This window comes from Bos javanicus, chromosome 23, assembly GCF_032452875.1.
Source record: "Bos javanicus breed banteng chromosome 23, ARS-OSU_banteng_1.0, whole genome shotgun sequence".
Lineage (NCBI taxonomy): Eukaryota > Metazoa > Chordata > Mammalia > Artiodactyla > Bovidae > Bos > Bos javanicus.
Window position 1 is genome coordinate 33,628,141 of NC_083890.1, and position 22,008 is coordinate 33,650,148.

General features: G+C 41.5%; 1 protein-coding gene across 2 annotated transcripts in view; it reads right to left on the bottom strand.

Annotated features, from left to right (window-relative positions):
• The window catches only part of MRS2 (magnesium transporter MRS2), a 38,877-nt gene extending 21,576 nt beyond the window's left edge, over nt 1-17,301 (bottom strand). Inside the window, exons 1-7 of one of the 2 annotated variants that reach the window (XM_061398718.1) lie at nt 16,968-17,301; nt 12,434-12,507; nt 9,686-9,722; nt 7,830-7,942; nt 5,989-6,162; nt 2,973-3,103; nt 1,825-1,941 (exon numbers count right to left, since the gene is read on the bottom strand). In XM_061398718.1, coding sequence (XP_061254702.1) covers nt 1,825-1,941; nt 2,973-3,103; nt 5,989-6,162; nt 7,830-7,942; nt 9,686-9,722; nt 12,434-12,507; nt 16,968-17,157 — 836 coding nt within the window. In that variant the 5' untranslated portion in view covers nt 17,158-17,301. The remainder of the gene's footprint in view (nt 1-1,824; nt 1,942-2,972; nt 3,104-5,988; nt 6,163-7,829; nt 7,943-9,685; nt 9,723-12,433; nt 12,508-16,967) is intronic. The other variant, XM_061398719.1, reaches the window with a different exon arrangement.
• Nucleotides 17,302-22,008: the final 4,707 nt, after the last annotated feature.

Consider the following 22,008-nt stretch of genomic DNA (forward strand, 5'->3'; position numbering starts at 1 on the left):
TCTCCCACATTCCAGGCAGACGCTTTAACCTCTGAGCCACCAAAGGAACAATTAAAAAAAAAAACAAAAAACCCAAAAGACAACCTACAGACTGGAAGAAAATATTTGCAAATGATGCAACTGACAAGGGCTTAATTTTCAAAATATACAAACAGCTCATACAACACAACAACAAAAACCCAAAACCACATAACCCAATCGAGACATGGGCTGAAGACCTTAACAGACATTTCTCCAAAGACATGAAATGGCCAGTAGGCACATGAAAAGATGCTCAACATCACTAATTATTAGAGAAATACAAATCAAAACTACAGTGAGGTACCACTTCACACTAGTCAGAACAGCCATCATCAGAAACTCTACAAATAGCAAAAGCTAGAGAGGGTGTGGAGAAAAGAGAATCCTCCTATTCTGTTAGTGGGGATGTAAATTAGTGTGGCCACTATGGAAAACAGTATTCTATGGGGATTCCATAGAAAACTAAAAATAAAATTACTGTATAATCCAGCAATCCTAGTCCAGGGCATATACCTGGACAAAGCTATAATTCAAAAAGCTATATGGACTCCAACGTAGCATATGCATAGTGTAGCAGCACTATTTACAACAGCCGAGACATTGCAACAACCTCAACGCCTGCGGACAGATGAATAAAGATGTGGTATATGTGTACAATGGAATACTTCTCAGCCATAAAAAGAATGAACTAATGCCATTTTGGCAGCAACGTGGATACAACTAGAGATTATCATACTACGTGAAGTCAGAAAAACAAATACATGGTATCGTTTACACGTGGAATCTAAAGTGTGGCATAAATGAACCTATCCACAAAACAGACACAGAGAACAGGCTTGTGATTACCAAGGGGGAGGAGGTGACAGAGAGGGCTGGACCGGGAGTCTGTAGTGGATGCAAACTCTTACATATGGAATGGCTGACACCAGGCCCTACTGTACACAACAGGGAACTATAACCGATCTCCTGGGAGAAACCACAACGGAAGAGAATCTAAAAAAGGAATATACACAGGTGTGCAACTGAGTCACTCTGCTGTATAACACAAATTCGCACAAAATTGTAAACCAATTATACCTCAGTGAAAAAAAAAATTTAATAGTTTTTTCCCCCTCTTTAGTTATACCCCAATCCTACCAAAGAGGATAAGCAGGAATGAAACACTCTGGTTCAAGTGTTTGAGTTTCTGCTACTATATCTATCTGTTAGAATATCAAGGGTTATAAAGCCCTTTTTATTTTGCGTCCCTATTAAGATATAGGTAACTAATCTCTCAATTAAAATACCTGTACACACTACAGAAACTATGCACATTACAAAGGTGCCTGTATTAACCTCTGATACTGATAGTCACAAAGAACAAAAACATTCGAAAAGGCAGCACTTAAACTTGCATACACACAAGCATACATGATTTTTAAGTTCATAAGAGATGAAAGGTCAGTAAGGTGAGTGTTTTTATATTAACCAGACTTGCAGAATCTGTGCCAGTGTCTCACTCGCCTCCCTGCACTCCATCCACCCTTTTCCCCATCTCTCCCGCTGACCTCTCCAGCAGTTAGCTGTGTAGGTCACTCTGCTGGTCAGGCATTTGAAGATAAAGGCAATGGCGTGTTTATAGTTGTTGTATACAGAGCAAGCACTTAATAAGTCTTCATTAAATTCAGTTAGATGCAATACGGAAAAGCAAATAATGAAACTGGGGATGAAAAGTGCACTCTCTATTCCAGAAAAATGTTCTTCTTTATAAAAAGGGATTCTAATTCTAAGGGAAAAACTAACAAAGCATCACCGTTCACTTACAAGACTTGTGGGTCACTCCACTTTGTCAGACAGAGGTCCTCCAGCAGCTCTTCTTCATCCAAGATCTCTAAGATGGACTCTTTGAAGATTTTAATATCTGTTTCTAACTCTGACAGGCTGTAAGAATAATTGTATAGAAATGATCAATAACATAAACCTGTAAAAAAATTTCCCTACAGGAGTAGTGCCTTTCTAATGTCTTATCAAGCAGACTCTCTTATACATTCATGATAAACACTGACTTGTAAAAAATTTTTGGTATTTACTAAGCAGTTTGAGAATCAATTCCCAATACAAGACTGTTAATATATTAAGTGATAAAATTAAACAACGATATAATTTTCAGCATATGTTCTTTATCTCAGAAACATACAATCACTGTGATGTAAGCTTTTGGGGCCAGAAATTTACTTTTATTCTTAATTATGGCAGTGATAATACAAGAAGAGACCATTTACTTTTATTTGATAAGAACATCCTAATATTTTTGGACAAAAAATTGACTCAGGAATTTTAACTGTTAACTCTTGAAGGGATTTTAGGGGGTACAAATCCTGAGGGACCAATCATTCAATCTGTAATACAAATTAATATATTAAATTCTGGAATGCATTATCATCAACAAACAAACAAAAACCTCATGAACTTTGGAGGGAAAAAAAATACGATTTGAATATAGACCTATCATTTAGTAGCTATTAAAGTTTAGACAAGTTACTTAGACCTCGATTTTCTTATCTTCAAAATGAGGACCATGTCAACAGGACTGATGACAGGTTGAGATGAGATCACACATATAAAAGAGACAGATACAGCATTTCATTGAAAACAGCTTTTCAATAAACATTAGATTGTGTTCCTCCTTTAGCTCAACTTCCCACCTAGGCTACTTTCCTACTTAAAAGTTATGAAAGACAGATTTTTAACAATAATGAAAACCAGATATGGCAATGAAGGCCTTGAGAGTAAGTTTCAAAGTAAATAATGTCATTACCATTTGCAAGACTAGTTGGTATTTTTAAGATAGTTAATAATTACACTAATTTTGGACCTGAATTTACGTTAAACATTTCACTCTTAAGACTACTGAAAGAGAAGTTTAAGACATCTGTGTCTAATTCCCAACTTGGTAAATCACCCATATTTACCTTTTGCCATTTTGTAGCAAGATGTGCAGTTTGCTTCTGTCTACGGAAGAATGTTTGGGATCCACTAAAGCGTCCAACGTCTCAAGGATCAGTGGTTGTAAAATGCTAAGTTTCCCCTGAAGGGTGTTGATCTAGATAACAACATGACCTTTCATAAGAATTAAAACAATCTTTTTAGAATACTCGGGGTCAGTGAATCCTCTGATTAAATACAGAAATCGAAAATAGCTAGGAAGGCTGGTAACATTTCAGAACATGGTTACTGCTGGAATGCCTATCCCAGATGATTAAAAAACTGGATCTCCTAGGTTAAAAGACAATCATGCATAATGTTGTTGCCAGGCTCCCATTTGGGTGACAGGAAATTAATTCCTGTAAGAGTCCTCCCCCTATAGACACTTAGTATGAAAGGAATGGAAGAGTGATTAAAAGAAAAGCTGCCATTCCCTGGTTAAAACGAACTTCACATCTGGTAAACAATACCTATGTTCTTTGTAACAGAATAGGATGTAGTTCAAAACTCCTATGAATAAAGTTCTTTTGGAAAAAATAAAAAAGCTCTTAAAAAACAAAACATATCTTAAACTCTAAAAAGTAAAGTTGAAAAGTCAAATGTATATTTATTATTCATGTTAATATAGGCACAGCAGGATTAATCAGCAGGTATGCACTGATACAGACATGTTTATGTGCATGCTAAGTCGCTTCAGTTGTGTTAGACTCTCGGCAACCCTACGGACCACAGCCCTCTGTCCATGGGATTTTCCAGGCAAGAATAGTGGAGTGGGTTGCCCTTCTCCATGATATAGCAATACTAACTGTTAAAATATTAAAATAATTCCAATAACTGTTAGTACACAGCATAACAGTAGCTGAATTAAGCAGTGAAATTAAGTAATAGTGTCAATTCCAACACACTCTCCACCCCAGCATGAGCTCCTGAGAGCTGACTCAGTCTGCGTAGCTTCACCGCTGACCACTGTTCATGTACCTTCATTCCTTTCCTTCTATTATTTCCCTGCTTACTGAGTGGGCTTCAACTAGCCACCATCTCATTGGCTGATACTGCTGCTGCTGCTAAGTCACTTCAGTTGTGTCCGACTCTGTGCGACCCCACAGACGGCAGCCCACCAGGCTCCCCGTCCCTGGGATTCTCCAGGCAAGAACACTGGAGTGGGTTGCCATTTCCTTCTCCAATGCATGAAAGTGAAAAGTGAAAGTGAAGTCGCTCAGTCGTGTCTGACCCTCAGCGATCCCATGGACTGCAGCCTACCAGGCTCCTCCATCCATGGGATTTTCCAGGCAAGAGTACTGGAGTGGGATGCTATTGCCTTCTCCATGGCTGGTACTAGCCGGTGCTATTGCCTCATTAACCCCAGTAAGGAATGGAGCCATCTCCTACTACCTCAATAGAGCAAGGCAGACAAAGAGAAGGGTGCCAGATACCACCAACCCCCCACCCACCTCATGCCCCCTTTACTCTCCCCTCTTCTCTCCTCTTCTCCCACTCTGGTTAGGATGCTCATGGCACTGGCTCTTGCTTGTAGCCAGGTCCTGAACAGTACTATCCTGACTGATGGGGGAAGAATAGATGATGAAAGATTTGTCACAGCCAAGAAAGCAGTGACCATCCTTGTTTGGAGCTTGACAAGATCCCCAGACCCTCAGTGATTATCAATACAAGCGCTGTGAAAAGTGTATACAATTCCTACGTCAAACTAGGTCTCAAACAGAAGCATCATTTAGCTACCTCGACAAAGGATTGTACAAACAAATCAAAGAATGGCTGGTAAGTATCAGAATGATCTGATGAAATATTTGTATTATATTTATCATGCGTAGGACTTCCCTGGTGGCTCAGACGGTAAAGCGTCTGCCCGAATTGCGGGAGACCCAGGTTCGATCCCTGGGTCGGGAAGATCCCCTGGAGAAGGAAATGGCAACCCACTCCAGTATTCTTGCCTAGAAAATTCCATGCATGGAGAAGCCTGGTGGGCTACAGTCCATTGGGTCACAAAGAGTTGGACAAGACTGAGTGACTTCACTTCACTTTATCATGTGTAAACAGTTACCCAACATACAATTTAGTTAGAGAATAAAATGGCATACAGCTAAAACCTTTTGGTATGTTCATTTATATATTTAAGATAAGTATTTTGAATTAGCATCCTTAAACAGGATGTCAGGATAGACAACCTGAGATGTGTTTCACTCAATGTCATAACATGACTGTTAAAGAGACTCTGTATGCTATACCTAGAGACTTTAGATCTATTTGAGTCATAAAGTTTAAGAATTAAGTACTTTCCGCATATAAGACCCTGAGATGCTTCTATCTGGGGGGAGGGTGTGGTTACGGCAAGTGCCATTAAAGCAATACCAGTGCTTCCCTGGTGGCTCAATCGTAAACAATCCACCTGCCAATGCAGGAGACATGGGTTTGATCCCAGAGCTGGGAAGATCCTATATGCTGGGAGGCAACTCAGCCTGTGCACCACAACTACTGAGCCTGTTCTCTAGAGCCCAGGAGTCATAACTACTGAGCCCAGGAGTCACAATTACTGATACTGAAGCCCTAGCACTCTGGAGCCTATGCTCAGAAACAAGAGTGTTGTTTAGTGGCTAAGTCATGTCTGACTCTGCAATCCCATGGACTGTAGCCCACCAGACTCCTCTGTCCATAAGATTTCCTAGGAAAGAATACTGGAGTGGATAGCCATTTCCTTCTCCAGGGGATCTTCCCGACCCAGGTATTGAACCCCAGTCTCCTGCATTGCAGGCAGATTCTTTACCATCTGAGCCACCAGGGAAACCCTGAGCAACAAGAGAAGCCACGGCAATTAGAAGCCTGTGCACCACAGCTAGAGAGAAGGCCCCGCTTGCTACAACTCGAGAAAAGCCCACACAGCAACAAAGACCCAGCACAGCCCAAAAAAGAAAAAACCAGAGTGTCTTCCTCCTCCATAGCATTGTAAAATCAGGAAACATTCAAGAAGCTAGACAAACACAGGCTTACCCGATATTGCAAGAGTGCTTCTATAGCTCTAAACTCAAAAGGTAAAGGGTATGTGACAAGTTGACCCTCTCCAGCCAACTGTGAAGGGAGTTCCCGGAAAAGCCACTGTTCCAAATTTAAATTACGATAATCTAGTATCAGAAGACACTCCGGAGTTATCACAGCTTTCAAATACTGTTTAAAAAAAAAAAAAAAATATATATATATATATACACACACACAGACACACACGCACACATATCTGTAGATAGATATATGTACACAGGCATATATGTAAGTTGTAGAGGAAAAGTAACAGTCATAAAATATTTAGGCTTTAATACTCCATTAATTTTTAAAAACTATTTATTTGGCTGCACTGAGTCTTAGCTGCAGCACGTGGGACCTCGTTCCCTGACCAGGGATCGAACCCAGGCCCTGCATTGGGAGCAAGGAATCTTAGCCACTGGATCACCAGGGACGTGCCAATACTCTATTAATTTTGGACTAAGCCTAAATCAAATCACTGTTCATTTGGTTTTTCAAAAACAAAAAACCAAGATTTTTTTTTTTTAAAGAAAGGAAGCCTAAAATAAATGCAAGTCTTAATACCTAACTCACTCTCAACAGAACTAGAATTAAGCAAATTATGCATTTACTAGGATTTCCAAGGAAATCAAGAGAAATATAGAGAACAAAGCAAACAAGAGAAGGTCTTTTAAAAGTCAAGCGTTCAGCAGACTTTTAGAAAATATTAGTTTAATCATGATTGGTTTGGCTGAAGTGTGGAAGTTTCCTTTTTAAAATATCACCAAAACATACTAGGCTAATTTGAAATCATAAAGATAAAATGTAGCCTTAGTGCTCTAATTTAGAACACTATGAAGTTAAAAATTTATTCTGAAGAGAAAGGCTAACATATTCTGTTTGGGTCACTTTACATGCAGATGTTTTTCAGCAGTAAATACCACACAAATACATGATCTGCGGTGGCTGAATCTGAGGACAGCAGGGATGGAGGAACTCTAACGTATACATGTATTTTTTACTGCTTGGAGGTTCGGTGCCCCCACCCCCATGAGGCTCAAAGGTCAACTGTAATATGAACATTTTTATTCAGAAAAGTTGAAAAATTATACAGTGAATACCTATACACATACCAATTAGATGCTATATTAACGTTCTTCTATAATCCATGTAAAATGAGTTCTACTCCTAACATGTTATATTATAAAATAGTTTGCTTTATCACATACTTCTCTATTAAAGAGGCACTTTTTAAAAAGTTTTGAAAGATGCTAGTTATAAACTTTAGGGACTTTCCTGGTGGTCCAGTGGCTAAGATTCTGTGCTCCCAATGCAGGGGGCCCCCAGTTCAATCCCGGGTCAGGAAACTAGATCCCACATGCAGCAACTAACATCCAGCAGTCAAATAAACAAATATTTAAAAAACAAAAGATGATAAAATATAAAGGCTACTTCTAGGCTATTTCGAAAACCAGAATATATTCTTAGTAGCTGAAGTTACAATGCAATTACATATATACTGTATATGACTGAAAAAGTCTGGTATAAATCAAGAATCTTTCTCTTATTTCAGAAACTAGAGACTAAATTCAAACAGTGAGAAAGGAGACCGCAGTCAGACCTTTTCCATTATTAACAGAGCAGGGCTACACCTGCTGAGCACAGGTATACAATTCACGTAAAAGGAGTTCTACTCCTAACACCACGTTATACTACACAATAGTTTCACACATCTTTTTTTTTATTACAAATTACTTTTAAACTACTGATCAAGATAGTGAGGAAGGAACTTTAAGATTGCAGGGGAGAAATACAAATGAAATAAAATCCTTTACCTCCATTCGCATGATAATCCTATTGTTTCTGGTTGTGATGCTCATTAAATGCTGAAACCTCAAATCTCTGGCTTGAAGACCTAATTCTTGATATAAGTCAGTTTTCTTCCTTTCTAAAAAAGAAATGTGTTCAATAAAAAGAGTGGGTAAACTTATGAACCAAAAAGTTTAGATTTTTATGTCAGAGTACCCCTCTCAACACCATTGAGATAATCTTCTATTACTACCAGAAACAAGAGCTAAAATGGGTCTTTTTGCTTTTTTTTGCAATTTATGCCACTGCACTTTTTTTTTACTTTTAATTTTGCATTGGGGTATAGCCAATTAACAATGTTGTGACAATTTCAGGTGAAGAGTGAAGGGACTCAGCCATATAGATACACATGTATCCATTCTCCCCCAAACTCCCCTCCCATTCAGGCTGCCACATAACACTGAGCAGAGTTCCATATGCTATATGGTGGGTCCTTGTTGGTTATCCATTTTAAATATAGCAGTGTGTACACGTTCATCCCAAACTCCCTAATTATCCCTTCCCCCTGACTTTCCCCACTCCCCCTACAACCGTAAGTTTGTTCTTTAAGTCTGTGAGTCTTTATTTTGTAAGTTCATTTGTATCTTTTCTTTTTAGAGTCCACATATAAAGGATATCACACGATAATTCTCCTTTTCTGTCTGACTTACTTAACTCAGTATGACAATCTCTATATCCATGTTGCTGCAAATGCCATTATTTCATTCTTTTTAATGGCTAAGTAATCAAAATGGGTCTTTTTTAACACCCATTTCTACCTCAAAAACATATTCAGGCTAAATCTAGTCAAACTAATTTTTCTTTTCTTCTCTTAACCATACTTCCTAAAATTTCTCTGCACTTAGAGACACCCCTTGGGACCAGTATAAAAACCATAGTTATATATCATTAGAACTTACAGTAACAATTCCTAGCTCTAGATGCATGGATTTTTAAATATGAACTGTACAGAACTACATTTTCTATTTTTTCCTTACTACATTATTAAGTTCAGTATTTTAAATCTATGAACAGATAGTCCAATTGTCTTTGTTCTTAGACTAATACAAAATGAGAAAATAAAATCACTAGATTCTCCTACCTGAAAACTAAATTTATCACCTAAGAAAAGGCAAAATAGATGAAGAAACTCAAGAAATCATGCTGGTAATGGGAGCATCTATTCTTATAGTATCAAGCCACACCTGTGACAGAGCTCTAAGTAGAACAACTTTTTGAGGTGATACTGAGCCAAAAAATATCCAATATACCCCACTAGGATTTCAGCAACAGTAGGAACAGGACTACAGGGTAGGAAGGACAGGGAGACCCGAAACCTGCACCTGAGGTCAGACAGTAAAGTAATGCTGAGTTTCATTTTAAAAAGTAACCGTCCACAAGAGCCATGGCTGGCAGAGCTTCAATAACTATCATCCAGTTCCCTGTCCCTCCTGTCTGCTGTCACCCACTGCAACTGCAACGGCAGTGGTATTACTCGATTCTGCCTTTAACATGGTGCAGGAGGAAATGAACATGAGGACCAGGGCAGTGAAAGGGAGACTAATGAAGAGAAACAAGAGGGAAAAGTGTTTTTCTCTTGGCTGCATACCAGCCAAAACTCTTCCTTTAACATTCTGTTAGAGTGAGTGGCTTCTAAGCCCCCACCCCCAACCGCCAAAAATTACAGTACAGGTCAAATGCTGCCAGTAATTAGGCCTAATGGACAAATGCTTAAGAAAGATCATCTTCAACACATCCATATAGGCAAACAATATTCTACTCAAAATATAATAGTTTCTTTACTTCCAGTGGGTTGATTTAAAAGAAAATTATAGATACTCACCAAAAGAAGTCACCTTTCCTTCTTTGTCAAATTTTGTCTGGAGACAGATAATAAAAGCATTATTTTCTCCCATATCAGCACATGATTTGTGGTATCATATCATATGGTATGATGAAAATAACTCTAAAATAATGAAGATATAAACTATATCTGCTGTTCTTAAGTTAAATTCAGTTATGAGTTCAGGATTAAAACAAAAAGTCCCCTTTACTTTGCCAGGACAAATCTGACCTTGGATTAACCATCTACCTTGGTTCCTCAGAAGATCTGATAAAGGAGTGTCAGCTGTGTTACTAGGCCGTATCGTTCATGGTAACAATGCCCCATCACTGCTCAACAGGCTGCACTGGAGAGACTAGGAATGGATCGTGATACCTGGAGGGGAGCCACAGTTCTGCCTTTGCCGAAGACAGTGGCTCTTGGAACTGACTGCTCCTTGCAGGAGCCTGGGATGTGCCCCTGGGATAGTGACAAGAGATACTGGCACTAGAGGGCCTCAGGGGGTCTAAGCCAAGGTGGATCTCGCACCCACCTTTGAGAATATCCTCTCCTCGTACTGAGCGTCACACAGGGGGCCACAGCACCCCCTGGATGGCTGGAAGGACTTCTTTTGAAGAGAAAACAACAAATACTGCCCTTGTGAATTTCCTATCCTTTTGCTTTCTAAATAGACTGGGACCAAACGTGGCTTATCTTGAGAATCTAAGTATTAATATCTGTGGGATGCTAAGAGGTCTCTCTGGTGGGTGCTGCAGAATCAATAAATATTTACAGAAAAGACCTTTTCTGATAGTGCAGAGAGGACACAATGCAGAAACTGTATTTACTTCCTATAAAGCAGAGGGAACATTTTCCTGTAACACTTGTCCACAAGTCAAGTCTGAAGATGTCAAAATAATGTTAAATGAATCATTGTGTGCTGGGCTTCATTAATTACTATTTAAATATGTATTTTCAGAAGACACACTCTAAGACACAAGTCCTAAATATGAATGCTATGTTAATAATACCACAATAAAACTGCATAGTATATTTCAGCTCGCTTCTTGTGAGCAAAGATAACATCAATAGGAATATATAAGTACCATAAAACATCAGAGTTAAAGGGAAACCTACATCAAGGAAAGTTTTGTTTTGTGTAATATATACTAGCTTTCCTCCTTAAGCTTATTTCAAATACATACATCTGCTGCAGAAAATTCGCAAATAAAACTATTCGGTCACAAATTTTAGAGAAAACCATGCTAATATTTTACCAAATGCCCTTCCAGACTTATTCTTACTAAATACATTCACGCTATACATACTTCCTTGCAGTCTCTCCTCTCCTTTCAACTGAACAATGTATGATGAAAATTTTTGCATCTTTGTATTTATCTGTATCATTTTAATGGGATTTTTTAATTAAAAAATGAGATCATACAAACTGGTTTTTTAAAAAATGTTTACCTTGTAAAGGAACTCACATTATTTCAAATAGCATCAACTGATTTTAAGTGTTCTTGGTAGACAATGAGTTCACCTGCAAAGAACCTTCTTTCAATTTTAACATCTAACTTTGTATTGTTTAATTAATTAAACTGGCTAACTCCCAGAAGAGTGAATAACAGTGACCATTTCTCCATGCAGTTCTGGGAGTTGTCTTGTTCTGTATAGTTCATAAAGAAAAGCTATGTTAAAAAGCCTAAATAATAATGACGATATATAATGGCTAATATATACACTGAACGCTTACCATGTGTGAGGTATTATTTTTAAGGGTTTTACATATTTAAGTTCACTTAAATCTCATAATTCTACAAGGTAGGTACTATTACTCCTAGTTTCAGTTCAGTCGCTCAGTCGTGTCTGACTCCCTGCGACCCCAGAACCGCAGCACGCCGGCCTCCCTGTCCATCACCAACTCCCGGAGTCCACCCAGACCCATGTCCAGGGAGTTGATGATGCCATCCAACCATCTCATGCTCTGTCATCCCCTTCTCCTCCTGCCCTCAATCTTCCCCAGCCTATACAGATGAGAAAACCAAGGCACAAAGATATTATCCTAACTTATCCGAGTCCGTCTAGTTAGTAAGAGACACAGTTGAGATCTGAATTTACAAACTTCGGCTCAGAGCAAGCACTTTCTCTAAAAATTAAAATTTAAAAAAATTAAAAGCCTACAAAAATGTTACAAGAATATTACAACCAATTTCCACGTAACCTTGACCTAGAGTCTCCCTTTGTTAATATGTGCCCCAATGGCCTTATTTTTCTCTCTCTAAATATGTGTGTAGATACACACCATTTATGTTGTTTTATTCAATTTTTTTCTCTGAACCATTCTAGAGAACGTTGCAGAGATCAAGATCCAACAAAGCTTGCAGTTTTAAGTAATACCCTGTGCTACCTCCAAAATGCTTCTGCGTGTATTATGTTGCATAGCACAGGTTCAAGCCATTTTGTGGCTAATAGCCTTCAAGGACTTCTGAACAGATTTCTGGAGAAATCTTGAGTTTCAACTAGGAAGCTCTGAATTGTGATTTGAGCCACTCGTTCTAGTACTAAGACAAGCTCTGCAGATATTAGCAAAGACTCAAGAGTGCTATGCAGCAAATCTAGCTGGCACTCAAGTCATTGGCTAAACAAAAGACAATGACTTATACATTATGAAACTAAGTAAGTAGTTTCATGGCTGATCAGTCCAGCCCAGTTAACTTAATAAGTACGTACTCTCTGTAAGTCATCAAATGGATCACACATACTCACCACAGTGAACACCGGGGATACACTGGCTAAAGTGGCTTGAGACACATCTGAAGTTCTATTCCGGTAAATTTCACCTGAAGAGTGAATTAGAGAATTCCTTGTGAGCATACGATTGGTTTTCACATATAGCTAAGATACAACTCTCATAGTCTGTAGAGGTCTTCAAACTATTTCACTATGTTTTGAATTTTTTTCCCAGAAGGAAAATAAGAAACACTTTTAACATTTAGCTGAAACTCCAGTACTTTGGCCACCTCATGCGAAGAGTTGACTCATTGGAAAAGACTCTGATGCTGGGAGGGATTGGGGGCAGGAGGAGAAGGGGACGACAGAGGATGAGATGGCTGGATGGCATCACTGACTCGATGGAGGTGAGTCTGAGTGAACTCCGGGAGTTGGTGATGGACAGGGAGGCCTGGCGTGCTGCAATTCATGGGGTCGCAAAGAGTCGGATACGACTGAGCGACTGATCTGATCTGATGTTAGGTTTGGCAAAACATGGTTTTTAAAAAGTAATAGTTTACGTGAGGCATTAGAATAATTTATGGATTCCAACCGCCCCTTTTCCTTTCTAATTATTATATCTTGTAGTTGGACATCAAACATGTTAACAATGTTCTGAGATGAAAGTAAAACGCCTATTCCTTTTCATACAATGTAGAAGGGTTCTTCATGAAAGTTACGTTGGAAGACATAGTTTAGAAAACATACATTCCAAGAACTACCTGACCTCTCAGCATTCCAAATATCAGGACTATTTGATTAATCTATAAATTATGACGCCTACAGATTTTAACTCTATATTTAATTTCTTCCCCACTGATACGCTTTTTTAATTATTTTTAAAAATGGGAGTATAACTGCTTCACAATGTTGTCTTGGTTTCTGCTGTAGGTGAATCAGCTATGTGTACATATCCATCCCTTCCCTCTTGAGCCTCCCTGCCCTGGTCCCACCCCTTTCGGTCATCACAGAACACCGAGCTGAGCTCCCTGTGCTATATAGCAGCTCCCCACTAACTATTCATTTTACACATGGTGTGTATACGTCGATGCTCCTCTCTCAATTCATCCCACCCTCTCCTTACCCAGCATTTTCACAAGTCCATTTTCTACATCCACTGATACACTTTAGAGTGAATACTTGTGAAACATTTCACTGCACTGGAATAAAGACCCCGGTGAACTGGAATAAAGGCAAACCTTTACCTGAAAATGTGATTAGACTAAGTTGAAGAAAAGCTCTCAAGTATAACCAAGTAAATTTAATGCCTGAGAAAGGACCCTGTTCACAGTACTAAACACAAGAAGCATGGGCAGAATTCCTATCCAGAGAATATGAAGCTATATTCTCATTTCTGATCTTATTCTTTCCTATACATTCAAAGACATAATTTGTTACCATCTGAGGTTTGTTGGTTCCCCTGTACAAACCACCTTATGAGGGTCAGCTGAATAAAAGTTCAGCTGACTTTTTTGCGACCCCATGAATCGCAGCACTCCAGGCCTCCCTGTCCATCACCAACTCCCGGAGTTCACTCAGACTCGCGTCCATCAAGTCAGTGATGCCATCCAGCCATCTCATCCTCTGTTGTCCCCTTCTCCTCCTGCCCCCAATTCCTCTGGGTGAATTTAATTCAGATGACCATTATATCTACTACTGCAGGCAGGAATCCCTCAGAAGAAATGGAGTAGCCATCATGGTCAACAAAAGAGTCCAAAATGCAGTACTTGGATGCAATCTCAAAAATGACAGAATTATCTCTGTTCGTTTCCAAGGCAAACCATTCACTATCACAGTAATCCAAGTCTATGCCCCAACTAGTAAAGCTGAAGAAGCTGAAGTTGAACGGTTCTATGAAGACCTATAAGACCTTTTAGAACTAACACCCAAAAAGGATGTCCTTTTCATTATAGGGGACTGGAATGCAAAAGTAGGAAGTCAAGAAACACCTGGAGTAACAGGCAAATTTGGCCTTGGAATAAGGAATGAAGCAGGGAAAAGACTAATAGAGTTTTGCCAAGAAAATGCACTGGTCATAACAAACACCCTCTTCCAACAACACAAGAGAAGACTCTACACATGGACATCACCAGATGGTCAACACCGAAATCAGACTGATTATATTCTTTGCAGCCAAAGATGGAGAAGCTCTATACAGTCAACAAAAACAAGACCAGGAGCTGACTGTGGCTGAGATCATGAACTCCTTATTGCCAAATTCAGACTTAAATTGAAGAAAGTAGGGAAAACCACTAGACCATTCAGGTATGACCGAAATCAAATCCCTTATGATTATACAGTGGAAGTGAGAAATAGATTTAAGGGACTAGATCTGATAGATAGACTAAAAGTTACAGCGCCACAAATCAGCATTTGCTAATACATCACAAGTTAGATCAAGTGTTACCTGAGGTGAGAAAGTCAATTTTTAGGGAGATTGATAAGAAGTCCACGGTCCCCAAGGAGGAGAGACGGGTCTGGGGTTCCTGAAGAGGAGATAGGGGTCTGGAGTTCTCAAGGAGGAAGAAAGGACAAAGGTCTTTTTTTTCTGCTCTACATTCCTTAGTATTAGTCACATAAAACATTTTTTTCTTTAAGCCTGGAACTGATGATTACAAAACAAAACAACTCAGTTTAAGCTCTGTACTAAGGATTATATAACAACAACATATCCTGCTTGAGGGCAGTTTCTTCTTCCTGAAAACCTTCTGACTAATACTTGTATCTTAAAACGTATTTTATGGGAGTGGGTCTGGTAAGATCTTTCTATTGCTAAATCCTAATCCTGTTATTCCAACCAGTCCATCCTAAAGGAAATCAGTCCTGAATATTCATTGGAACGACTAATACTGAAGCTGAAACTCCAATACTTTGGCCACCTTTGATGTGAAGAACCAACTCATTTGAAAAGACCCTGATGCTGGGAAAGACTGAAGGCAGGAGAAGGGGACAACAGAGGATGAGATGGCTGGATGGCATCACTGACTCAATGGACGTGTTTGAGTAAACTCCAGGAGTTGGTGATGGACAAGGAGGCCTGGTGTGCTGCAGTCCATTGGTCCCGAAGAGTCCCACACGACTGAGCAACTGAACTAATGTACATTGTGGGAGTGGGTCTGGTAAGATCTTTACAACCTTGAGACAGTCTTTTGATTTACTGTAATAATTAATTAAAACAGTATACAGCTCCCTTGCTAAGACTAGCAAATGGGGCACTCTTCGCCCCTTTCTGATGTCTATGTCAGCTTTCTCTGTCTCTTTTTCACTTTAATAAAACTCTGCCACACAAGAGCCCTGAGGGGTCAAGCCTGTCTCTGATCCCAAAACTAAATCTTCTTCTTCAGAGATCACAAATCTGACATCATTCACCCTAAGGTATCAGAGGGAGATTCTGAATCTCAATGCTTGTCCTAAAAGGTTAGATTGGCTAAGCCTGGTTTCCCAGGCAGTTACCAAAGGAAGGGAATGTGAAATGTAACCCAATTTGGAAAGACTCTCCTAATGAGCATGAGGAAGCAGGTGGAGATAGTGAGCTACTTTAGGAGCGTTTTTAGAGTACAATCGCGAAAACTTGTTTGAGAACATTTTTGAGAAGCCATACATGACTTGGGTTTTTGAGCAGTATTAGCACCCACATTCGGAGAAGGCAATGGCACCCCACTCCAGTACTCTTGCCTGGAAAATCCCATGGACGGAGTGCCTGGTGGGCTGTAGTCCATGGGGTCGCTAGGAGTCAGACACGACTGAGCGACTTCACTTTTACTTTTCACTTTCATGCATTGGAGAAGGAAATGGCAACCCACTCCAGTGTTCTTGCCTGGAGAATCCCAGGGATGGGGGAGCCTCGTGGGCTGCCGTCTATGGGGTTGCACAGAGTCAGACATGACTGAAGCGACTTAGCAGCAGCACCCACATTGTCACATTTCTGAAAATGTCAAGGTAGTATCGTGGTTTATCATTTGGGGGGGAGGGGGGAACACCTCAGACTTCTACCTCCATCCCCTTCTATCTGGTTATACAGTACTTGAAGAAAACTCAGATCTTTCTCAGAAGCAGTTTCTGAAGTCTTCAGCCTCACTATCCTTTTCCTGAGCAACTGGACAAATGTCTAAATGTGTCCGTTCAAAAGAAAGAGACAGACAGGAGAAGTACTTATAAAAAACATTCCAGGTAGATAAGCCTAATCTTGGTTTCAGCACTATTACGATGGATGGGGGCGAAACTCTCAAAAACCTCACAAGCGCACTCAGCCCTGTTTGCAGCTGGACCGGTGGGGAGGACAGAGGGCTGGCGGGACTCTAGCAGGGCCCAGGGGACGGTGCTCAGTCGAGTTCGGAGCTGGTGGACACAGCTCCTCCCGCAGACCTGTGCAAGAGGGCAGGCCCTTGGCGCCCAGGGCCGACCCAGAGGCCGAGGACTGAGCAGGCCGCGGGGCAGGCAGCCACAGCCACGTGGGCTCGGGCGGTCGGGTCTGGCCCTGGGATCACCGCAAGCCTGGCGTCCCGGGACTGCAGGGCAGGGACAACGGTACCTGTCACTGGGAGCCGGCGGGACCAGCACAGCGGCGCGGCCCGCCTCCTTCCGAGCAATTCGGTGGCGCGGCCGTAGGCGACGACGGGGCGAGTGCCGGGGGTCAGGCCCAAGGCCAGAGCACACAGGGTACGCCGGGGCAGCCCCACCGCACGGGGCAGGAGCTGGGCCAGGCTCCGCAGGCATTCCATGGCGCTGGAGCGGGGAGGAGAGAGCTGCGAGACCCCAGCCCTTCATGCCGGACAGTGGCGGGGCGGCCGGCACTTAGCGACCCCGCGCCGGCGCCCAAGCTGCGACCGAGGTATACTGAGCATGCGCCGGGGGCGCCGCGCCTGCGTCTAATTTCCCGCGCATGCTCCGAAGGGGCCTCTGCGTGCGCGTCCCGTGACGCTCGGCCAATCAGAGCTTTGCCTTCTGCACCTGTGTGTGTACTTGTAAAGCCTGTATGGACCGGCTCGGGGTGGGTGGGGCGCGTGTACCTGCGTGAGTTGAACTGCGTGACCTAGGATCGTCTGGTCGGCGCGGAAAGTGTTGATTACTTCTATTAACTGCTGCTGCTGCTGCTGCTAAGTCGCTTCAGTCGTGTCCGACTCTGTGCGACCCCATAGACGGCCTCCTACCAGGCTCCTCTGTCCCTGGGATTCTCCAGGCAAGAACACTGGAGTGGGTTGCCATCCTTCTCCAATGCATGAAAGTGAAAAGTAAAAGTGAAGTCGCTCAGTCGTGTCCGACTCTTAGCGACCTCATGGACTGCAGCCTACCAGGCTCCTCCGTCCATGGGATTCTCCAGGCAAGAGTACTGGAGTAGGGTGCCATTGCCTCTCCGGTCTATTAAATAGTAATCATTAAATGTGAAAAAATACGCAGGATAAATATAATGTTTTACAATTTCTGGAGAATTTTCATACAGATGCAATCTACAATTTGGAAGTAAGAAGTTATTACCCATTCCCAACTAAACTTATAATTAAGTTTAATGCAACAAAAATAAACTTTCATATGGAATGATATATTAAACTTTTGCTAGTGAAGACAGAGGAACATAAACGCGGAGGATTTATATTCTGTATTTAATCAAATATAAGTGAAGTGAAGTCGCTCAGTCGTGTCCGACTCTTTACGACCCCGTGGACTGTAGCCCGCCAGGCTCCTCTGTCCATGGGATTCTCCAGGCAAGAATATTGGAGTGGGTTACCATTTCTTTATCCAGGCGAGCCTCCCGACCCATGTATCGAACCCGGGTCTCCCGCATTGGAGGCAGACGCTTTAACCTCTGAGCCCCCAGCTAGTATCAATTTCAAGGTGCCATTATTTTATATACCACCAAGAAGGAAAAGTCGCTGAAAAACTTTGCTCTCTAATTGTATCATTTAAGAGTGCCCTCATTTTCAGCCTTGAAAATATGAGAAAAAGTGAGGCTTAGAATTGATTAAATACAACATATATGCATATTTTTAAAGTGTGAGTTAATAGACTTGCCCTTCCAAGTAGAAATGCACAGTAGACACAAATTTCACAGATTTCCGTTCAATCACTATGTATGAACACAGAACTAAAGAAATATAAGAGAGAATCTTTTTTTTTTCTCCCTGTAGGGTACTGAGACTGAAGGTGATTAGGAGGCCAGTAGACAGAGGCTTCACCTAACAGGGGATGATCGACTTGAGCATGGAGGGCAAAGGAGGACTTGAAGCACTGCTTCCTTGGCAGCGGGGTGGGGTGGAGTGCGGTTTAGAAACTCTGGAAAGTATATAGTACATGGCTGGTAGAATTTTCATTTAACTAAGGCGACAATGATGAAATACAAGATGATGAAATTCAAAAACAGTGCATGCCATCAGAGACATTTCTTGGAAACGGTATGTGATAACTCTTAAAACTTAAGTCACCAGCATGATGAGACAGCTCTGTTTAAGGTGACCTTTACAAAACCTTAGAAAAACTCTGGGATGTGGCCAGACACATGGCCTTGTAATTCATGTCAAGGATTGGGAATTTAATCTGAGAGGGTGGGAGCTATGGGAGGGGAGCAAAGATGTAAATCTGATTTACACTTAAATGGATTGTTTTGGCTGTGTGGGACTATAGAAAGGTAAATGTGGAAGCAGAGAGATGGTGATGGTTTGGGTTAAGGTGGGGGTGATGGAGGAGGGGAGATTGGCTGGGTTTGGTGCAATAAACTGAAGGCTGAGTTGACAAGATTGGTAGATGGGATGTAAATAAAGAGGCACAGAAGTCAACTTCAAATTTTTTTGGCTCAAACAACTGGGCCATCATGATGCCATTTACCAAGATAGGGAATTTTGGTGAGGGGCAAATTTAGATGTAGAGCAGACTGTGGCTTGGCATCTGTTTCTGGACATATTAAATTTGAGAGCTCTACCAGATAGATATCTGAGCACAGACAGCAAGTAAGCGGTTGGAATTTGGGGGAGATTTTGAAGCTAGATATACACATTTGGGACTATAGAGAAATATTTAAAGCCACGTGTCCCCTCTTAGGAGAAAAGTTTTCTGTCAAAGAGAAAAGTTCCTGTGATTCAGTTCTAGGTCTTCTAACATTAAATGGTTAAGAAGAGAAGATGAATCCAGCAGAAGAATATGAGAGGGCATGGCCAGGAAAGAGGAATAAAATTAGAGAGGGTGGGATCCATGAAATCAAATGAAGAAAGTGTTTAAAAAATGAAGTGCTCAGTTACATCAAATGCTACTGCTAGGTGAGAAATGAGAATTGCCTGTATAGGATATGATGCTGTGGAGCTCACTGGTCATCTTGATAAGAGCAGTTTTCACAGGGTGGTAGGCCGCCCAGGTGGCTCAGTGGTAAAGAATCTGCCTGCCAATGCAGGTGACACAGGAGACGCGGGTTCCATCCCTGAGTCAGGAAGATCCCCTGGAGAAGGAAATGGCAACCCACTCCAGTATTCTTGCCTGGAAAATCCCATGGACCGAGGAGCCTGGTGGGCTATAGTTACGACTGAGTACACACACAGAGGAATTGAGCATCATCTTTCTTTTCATCCTAAGCTATGAAAGGATCCCAGAAGATTTCTGCATCTATATAACAATTTGATTTTAAGATCCTGTAATCTTTTTTTTTTTTTTTTAAGATTTCTTTTGACTGCACTGGATCTTCTTTGCTGCTTGCTTTTGCCAGTTGCAGAGAATGGGGGCTGCTCTTCATTTTGGTGGAGGGCTTCTCATTGTGATGGCTCCTCTTGTTGCGGAGCACAGGCTCCGGGCGCATGGGCTTCGGTGATTGGGGCACGTTGGCTCAGTAGTTATAATGCACGAGCTTAGTTGCTCCCTGGCATGTGAAATCTTCCCAGACTAGGGATTGAACCCAAGTCTCCTGCATTGGAAGGTGAATTCTTAACCACTGAGCCACCAGGGAAGCCCCTTTCCTTACCTCTTGAACTTCAAAGCAGGTCGGTGATCTAATCCCAGGCTCACACTGGGTTCTCACCCAGAACTGTTTCACCTCAGAAATGTTATCCCAGTTATGCACACCATAGCCTCCTGGAGACTCTACACCCACAATGATTATATTCTCCCAGCAGAGCCTTCCTGGCCTTTTTCCCTTCTCTGCCCAACCCAGTTTATGTAACTGATCCCTGAAACCACTGTGACTTGTACTTGGAGCACGTTGCCCTCATGGGATGTAATCACAGGAGCCACTTCATTTTTTGTCTCTTTAATTCTGCTGAGTGGGTCTGGTCTTTCTCCTGCCTCTTGAAAACTTGAGCAGGTTCCATGACTTCTCCGGTCTCTCAGTCCTTATGTTCATTGTAATCTCAATTCAGCAATTTAAAACATCCACTCCCTATCGTATTTGGTGAAATAGGTGAGACAGAGAAAGACAAATACTGTGTGTTTCCACTTACTGTGGAATCTAAAAAAATAAATGAGTATAACAAGATGGAAGCAGACTCATAGATACAAAGAACAAAAATGGAGAGAGGGGAGCAGGAAGGGGCAGGTCAAGCAGAGGGGATTAAGAGGTACAACCACCTATGTATAAAATAAATGAGCTACCAGGATACAGTACTGGGAATATAACAAATATTTTATGATATCCATAAATGGAGTATGATCTATAAAAATTTTGCATCACTATGCTGTGCACCTGAATCTAATATATTGTAAATCAACACTACCTCAATAAAAATAAAACATCCACTCTGTATATAAACCAGTAATTTACACTGTCAGAGCCAGTATACTAATCGCTGCTTCACTCTTCATTCAAAGGAAAGACGATTCTACACTCCTTGTCAGGCCTGGGGACAAACAGGAAATTGAGGTATAGGTAGAGATTCTGGGAAGCTCCCCCTACCCCTTTCCCACTACCTTTCATACTCCATGGCTGCTGTTTCTGACTCCGCTGGGCAGTGAAGCAAAGTAGGAATGAACCAAAAGTGTTCATTGAATGATGGCTCCATGCTATCTCTAGGCAGGGCAGATTTTAAGCTGATTTCCTTGTGGGCGTATCCAAGATCTCCAGAGGACCACCTCCCTCTCTCTCCCCCACCCTCCCCTCCCTCCTCCCCACCACCACCCAGACACATCTGATTGGCATTCCTTTGATGTGGGCAGTGACCCTCCTGATCACTTTCAGTTTCTGCCCCTTCTTGCCTCAAGTAGGTTCCCCTCTTCTGGCCATGCTGCTCTTGGGGGGCAGGATCCTTTTAAAAACGTGTACACCCATGGCGGATTCATGTTGATGTATGGCAAAACCAATACAATATTGTAAAGTAATTAGCCTCCAATTAAAATAAATTATATTAAAAAAATAAAATGAAAAGAAAGATAAAAAAAAAAAAAAAACAAACCCAGATTGGCCTTCCTGTTGTCAGGTCTGCATGCAGGATTTTATGCACCTTTAGAGGGAATGCAGTTACTTCTCTGCAGAGTTGGTCTCCCTTGCCCGGGTGTGAGTCTAGGATCTCTTCAGGCTGTTGGAGTGCTCTAAAGAGGTTCCTCTCACTAGATTTGGAGTGAGAGGACAACACCCTCCCTACCCCTCTCTCCTGATGGTCATG